General features: G+C 41.5%; 1 protein-coding gene across 3 annotated transcripts in view; it reads right to left on the bottom strand.

Moving 5' to 3' along the window:
* Positions 1-6,755, bottom strand: part of ivd (isovaleryl-CoA dehydrogenase) — a 41,033-nt gene that overhangs the window by 7,390 nt on the left and 26,888 nt on the right. For all 3 annotated transcript variants that reach the window (XM_048599756.1, XM_048599758.1, XM_048599757.1), the window contains exons 9-10: positions 4,490-4,571; positions 1,366-1,470 (exon numbers count right to left, since the gene is read on the bottom strand). In XM_048599756.1, the coding sequence (XP_048455713.1) occupies positions 1,366-1,470; positions 4,490-4,571 (187 nt within the window). The remainder of the gene's footprint in view (positions 1-1,365; positions 1,471-4,489; positions 4,572-6,755) is intronic.

Raw genomic sequence — 6,755 nt, 5'->3', positions numbered from 1 at the left:
GATGCTGCTTGGCCTGCTGTGTTCATCCAGCTCTGCACCTTGTTGTCTCAAAAGAATAGCAGATTTTTTTTTAAAATCATGTTAAAGAGATTTGACAGAATGAAGGGAAATGTAGGGGAAACAGTGCCAAATGGTCACTCATTGAATATTGAAGTTAAAAGTATGAAGAATTCTCCTAACCTCTTCCCTCAGAGCTTGGAATACTTTCACACAGGGAGTGGTTGAGATAGAGACCAGCGCATCTTTTATGAGAAAATGGGATCAGTATTTGAAGCTGAAGGTGGGAGGCAATGGGGAGAGAACAGGACTACAACTTTGACTTTGAATTGTTCAAGCAAAGAGCCAGCATAGACACCAGGGCTGAACAGCCTCCTTCAAACCTCTATGATTCTCCAGTGAAGCACACTGTTGGCCTGGGTGAGAGCACAAATAAGTTACCAGCTACCAGGTTTCTGCTGAAGGAGCCCTTAAGCAGACTTCGTAAAGAGAGACAAGTGCCCTGTTAGGAATTTTCCTATAAGTTTCTCTACACATCCTGAAGGAATCCTTTAGTCCCTATTTTGCCAAAAATGTTGCAAATGCAGACTGTAAACATTCTTATCACAACAGAATGACATTACCAATGATGCTGCTATCCTCAGCGAGGCTACAGTAATGTGTTTAAAAAAAGTTATTTTAAATATTGATTTATTGCCTCTCTACAGGCTTCAAACTATGATTGTTCAAACTTTCAAAACAATGATCAGACATTCATTGAAGAGAGTTTCCCACTTCGGGAAGCCACCAGGCCCTTGTAGAACAACATACAGGTGCTGATGAGAATTTCTGACTGTCAAGGTGAGATGTCAATATCATTGCCACCATGTCAACATTAAACATCACCAACCCGATACAGCATGGTTAGACCCTGAAATCTCCCTCAATCCTGCCCAATAACCTATCTCCAGTTCAACAATGAACAACATGTCATGGTGGGACCAGATAACTGGCGTGGACATGATGGGCCGAATGGCCTCTTTTTGTCCTGTAAAACTCTGACTATGCATCACTTATACCTGTGTGATAATGTACTCATTTCCCATGCTAGAGGTTCAGTAGATGAGATTTCTAACTTAACGCTAATCAATGCTATGGCACATCCACGAGAGACTAAATTGAAGCTACTCCGACTCACATCAAGTCAGACTCCTACAATCAGCAGACTGTGCTGAAATAAAGCTCAGATTACACAAATGACCACTAAGCCCATGAGCACAGCCAAGACTTTATGCAAACCAGTTTGAAAGTGACTACATACTAAAGCATTTGCTGACAATGAGGCTGCTCATACAAGGGTAAACCTCACAACTCTCTCTATAGCCTCACCTTTGCACTCATGTGTCCCTCGTCACAGGCTCTTGCCACGTTGTATACGTACTGTCTGCAGGCACTCAGGTGGGTATACATGTCAGCCATCTTGCCTTGTAAAAGCTGCAGTAAAAGGAGACAGTGCAACAATTACCAAGTTAAACACATCTAGGAGACACCCCAGTTAGCCCATCTCGTTACAACTTCCAACTTTGCTCTGGGTAAAATGAATATATGATAGGGACAAAATGTGAACATTGTTGTGAACATATAACTGCACCAAAGATGGGGCCAATGGAAGAAAGGACAGTAAGACGGAGAGAAAGTGCAACTAAAATTCCCACACCTGCCAAGAGCAGTTCAATGAGTCAGATTCAAACTTAGGCCCTCAGAGTGCAAACAAAACTCAATTGTTAGATCTATGATATCCAAAATGGTGTCTGAGCCTGTACTATGAGGTGATTTTATCCTCTGAAATTGGAGCTCTTTTAACTGTATAAAGGGTGATCATACCTGGGTGATCAATTTATATAGTGCCCTTACATCCCCAGGTGCTTCACAGGAAGGTTAGCAGACAAATGACATCAAATTAAAGGAAACAACAGAACTTAAGAAATTGTTATGAGTAAATATGAGCAGAATGATGGAAGATTGGATTTCTATTCAAGAGGGATTGGTGGCACCAGGGAGGGATGGTTGGGCTCGTAGTCAGAAAGAAACTGTTCTCTCAAAATGCCATTGACCTAAAATGTTAACTCTGCTACTGTCCTTAAATGCTGCCTGACCTGTCAGTTTTTCCAACTTTCTTTTGTTCTTAGTTGAAATTTCCAGCATATGCAGCATTTTGCTCAAGACAGTGGAACAAGTGACTAACACCATGGTCACACATAAATTTTAAAGCAGTGACTTCAAAGAGGAAGAGGCAGGAAGAGTTTAGGTATCCCAAATCTCCATCTCTGCAACGACTTTACCCTTTCCTAATGAACACCCAATGCTCTATCCCTAGGGCTACTGTTCAGATTAGGAACACAACCATCCCTCCCTGGTGCTACCAATCCCCCTCGAATAGGAATCTGGGACTACCATTTCGCACTCGAATTTTAAACCATTGCTTTATCACTTGATCAACATCAATGGTTCAACATCAAACTCACTCACTCCCTTAGTCCCTGAATGAAAGTTACTTACTACAGAACTCAAACTAATGGGCATCTCAAAAGCAGTTAGAACATAAGACATAGGAGCAGATATAGGCCATTCATCCCATTAAGGCTGCTATGCCATTCAAAGACATCATGGCTGATCTGATAATCCTCAAATCTACTTTCCTGTCTTTTCCCCATAACCCTCAATTCCTTTGCTGATTAAAAATCTGTCTCTCTAAGTCTTGAATATACTTAATGACCCAACCCAACAGCTCTCTATCATCAAAGAATTCCACAGATTCACTACCCTTAGAAGATAATCCTCCTCGTCTCTGTCTTCAATGTGTGGGACCCCTTATTCTGGGATTATGCCCTCTGGTTCTAGTCTCTACACAAGGAGAAACAACCTCTTTACATCTAAAGTCCAATAATAAATCTTGTATGTTTCAATAAGAACACTTCTCATTCTTTTAAATTCCAATGAGTACAGGCCCGAACCAATCAATCTTCCCTCATGGGACAATTCACCCCACTACCTGCAATCAGCCTAGTGAACTTTCTCTGGACTGCCTACAACACCAGTATTATCTTTCCTGAGGTAAGGGGATCAAAACTGTTCACCACATTAAAATTGCAGTCTGACTAATGCATGGTATAGTTTTAGCAAAACCTCCTGACTTTTGTACTTCATTCCCTTTAAAATATTTGCCTTCCTTATGACCTGCTGAATTTGGCTGTTAGCTTTTTATGATTCAAAGACAAGGATTCCCAAATTCCTGTCCTGCAGCTTTCTCTGTTTTAATTAATATTCAACTCCTCTATTCTTCCTGCCAAAATGCATAACCTCACATTTTTCCACATTTTTGTCCATGCTCCAAATTTTTGCCCACTTACTTAAAACTGTCTATAATCCCTTTTGTGTTATCCTCACCACTTGCCTTCCCACCTATTTTTGTCTCATTCACAAAATTAGTTGAAGTTCATTCTGAAAATGCCCCCTTATTCCGACTCTGTCTTCTAGTTTTCCAATCCCCTGGGACTTTTCCAGAAACTAAGGGCTCTTAGAAGATTACTACCAATGCATCCACTATTTCTGCAGCTGCTTCCTTTAATATCCTGGGATACATCCCATCAGATGCAGAGGACTTATCAGTCATTAGCTCCATTAATTTCCCTAGTACTTTTTCCTCGAATGATAGTTATTATATCTATTTCCTTTTCTTCTTCTGCTCCTTGATTTTTTAAATTAATTTTGGAATGCTATTAGTGTCTTCAACTGTGAAGACTGATAAAGATTATTTATTCAACTCCTCTGCCATTTCCTAGTTCCCCACTTTTATTTTCCCAGCCTTGGTTCTCTGAAATGCCTATATTTACTTTAGCTTCTCTCTTTTTTTTAATCTATTGAAAGACAATTTTGCCATGTGCCTTGCTCACAGAGCAAGGTGCAACGAAAGGTCACAAATCTTAAACTGTTAACTCAGCTTGTCTCTCCACAGTTACTGTCTGATCTGCTGATTTCTCCTCCCCACTTTCCATTTTTGTCGGATCTCAGGAGAATGTTTTGTTTTTTTTCTGAAGAGGGGGTCACCAGATCCGAAATGTTAAAACTTGATTTCTTGCCTCAGATGCTGCCAGACCTGCTGAGATTTTCCAGCAATTTCTGCTTTTGTTTACAATTTCCAGCATCCGCAGTTCTTTTGGCTTTTTTTGCTTAATGTTTTTTAATCTTGTCTTTTTTTGGATCGCCAGTAATGTGTATCCCAACGCAAGGCAGTAAGAAAAGTTAGAAAGCGTAAAGTTCCCAAGTTCGACACTGCCTCTAAGCTGCCTGGCCTGCTCCGAGGGTCCGCGCGTGGTGGTCAGAATGCTGACGCTGCTCCTAGAATCGACTTCCAGTTCTGGATGTTACTGCCATGCCCAAACCTCAGAATTCCACGCAAGCAAAAACAAAATTAGCGAAATTGCCACTCGATTTATATTCTGTGGCACCTTACCTGAAACTCGCCAATCTTCTGACCAAAAGCCTCTCGGACATGCAAATAAGGGAGAGCATGGTCTAGGACGGCCTGCATGATGCTGCAAACGAACGAGGAGAACAGTAAACATGAAGATGTTGGATCAAACTGAAGAAGAGCCGAGCCCCATGTCTCTGCACACCCTCATTCTTTCCCAGACGCCAATAAGTGTACTGTAGGATGCTACCTCTCAGTCTTCCTTGAAATCAGCCATGCAGGATAGAAATAGGCCCTTCAGCCCACCACATCTATGCCGACCAAGAAAACACCAAACTATACTGAACCCATTTACCCGTACTTGGTCGATAGTCTACTGTGCCCCAGTATTTGTTTCTAAATCTATCGACATCTAAAAATCAAAACCTGACCATACCCCCACTATTGTCTTAATTTACCTTGCTCTCTTTGTGGCTGGCACGTACAAAAAAATGGTTGCAGTGGAGTGTTCACAGGCAGAAAGAGAAATCGGTGACCACCCGACAGAGTGAAAGTACCAGGCAGGTCAAGCAGCAGTCCTCTGAACCATCTGCCTCCACAAAACGGTTGGAGATGGTTCTTCCAGGGAATGCAGTGACTGCCAAATCTGTGGCACCAATCTATATTCCAGGGTAGTAAAAGATGTGATCATGGAAGTACCAGATGTGTTTGTTATCTTTCAAAAATCTGAAGATTCTGGAACTGTCTCAGCAGATTGAAGGGTGGCAGATGTTGCCCCACTCTTTAAAAAAGGAAACAGGGGGGAGAAAAGCCAGGAATTAGACTGGTCAGCTTAACAGTTGCAGCTAAAATGTTGAAATCTATTCTAAAGGATGTAAAATCAGGACACTTAGAAAATACCCCCGGGATTAAACAAAGCCAACATGATTTTGTGAAAAGGGAATAATTTTTAACAAACCTACTGGACTTTTTTGAGGATATAACTAGTCTAGATAAAGGGGAACTAGTGGATGTGCTATATTTAGATATTCAAAAAGGTTTTGATAAAGTCCCACATAGGACATTAATATGCAAAAATCAAAGCATGTGTGAATGGGTGTAATATACTGGCACAGATTTGAGATTTGGTTCACAGTAAATAGAGTGGGAATAGCTGGGTCATTTTGGAGTGCAAGGCAGTGAAAAGTGAGGTACCACAGGGATCAGTGCCATTCACAATATATATATATATCATATATATATGATTTGGATGAGGGGATCGCAAATGTAATATTTCCAAGTTTGCTGCTGACTCAAAACTAGGATTGCGAGTGGTGAGGGAGATGTATTTCAGGCTGATTTAGATAAGTGAAGCGAGTGGGCAGATGCGTGGCAGATGCAGTATAACATGGATAAATGTGAAGTTGTCCACTTCCATGAGAAAAGTACAATGGCAGATTATTATTTAAATGCTAACAGTTTGGAAAAGGCTGACGTACAAAGAGTCCTTGTACATCAGTCAATAAAAATAAGTATACATTTGCAGCAAGCAGTTCAGCAGACAAATGGTATGCTGGCCTTCGTTGTAAGGGGATCTGAATGTGCGAGCAGGACATCTTACTGACAGTGTACAGGACCTTGGTGAGACCACATCTGGAGTACTGTGCAAAGTTTTAGTATCTTTGCCCAAGAAAAGATACATTCGTCTTAGAGGGAGTGTGACAAAGGCTCACCAGACTGATTCCTGGGAATGGTCGGGCTGTCCTATGAGGAGAGACTGGGCCAACTGGGCCTGTATTCACTGGAGTTTAGAAGAATGAGAGGGGATCTCATTGAAACGTATAAAATTGTCTTGGACACACCAGATGTCAGGTGATGTTTCCCCTTGCTGGGGATTCAGATCGAGAGGTCATGATCTCAGGATAGGTGGGTGGCCATTTTGGACTGAAATGAGGAGACATTTCTTCACACAGAGGATGGTGAATCTGTGCAATTCTCTACCACAGAAACCTATGGAGGCCAAGTCACTGAATATATTTAAGAGTAGAAATAGATAGGTATCTAGAGATGAGAGATGTTAAGGGACTCGGGAGAGAGCAGGAGTATGAGATTGAGATAGGTAATCAGCCATGATGGGCTGGATGACCTACTCCTGTTCTTATTTCCTGTATTTATCATCCTGGTCACCCTCAAGGTGGTCTACACCGTCGTTCCAGGTTGCTTAATGTTGCTCACCAAAAAGTAGCAGGAATGCACTTCCAGGCAAAGAATTTAGTCACAAACTGCTTGTCCTTTAGGTGTCAGAGTTTGCTTGATATTAGCACTCTCA

Source organism: Rhincodon typus, chromosome 8, assembly GCF_021869965.1.
Source record: "Rhincodon typus isolate 14 chromosome 8, sRhiTyp1.1, whole genome shotgun sequence".
Lineage (NCBI taxonomy): Eukaryota > Metazoa > Chordata > Chondrichthyes > Orectolobiformes > Rhincodontidae > Rhincodon > Rhincodon typus.
Note: the sequence above shows the minus strand (reverse complement) of the source record. Positions and strands in the feature narration are given on the sequence as shown.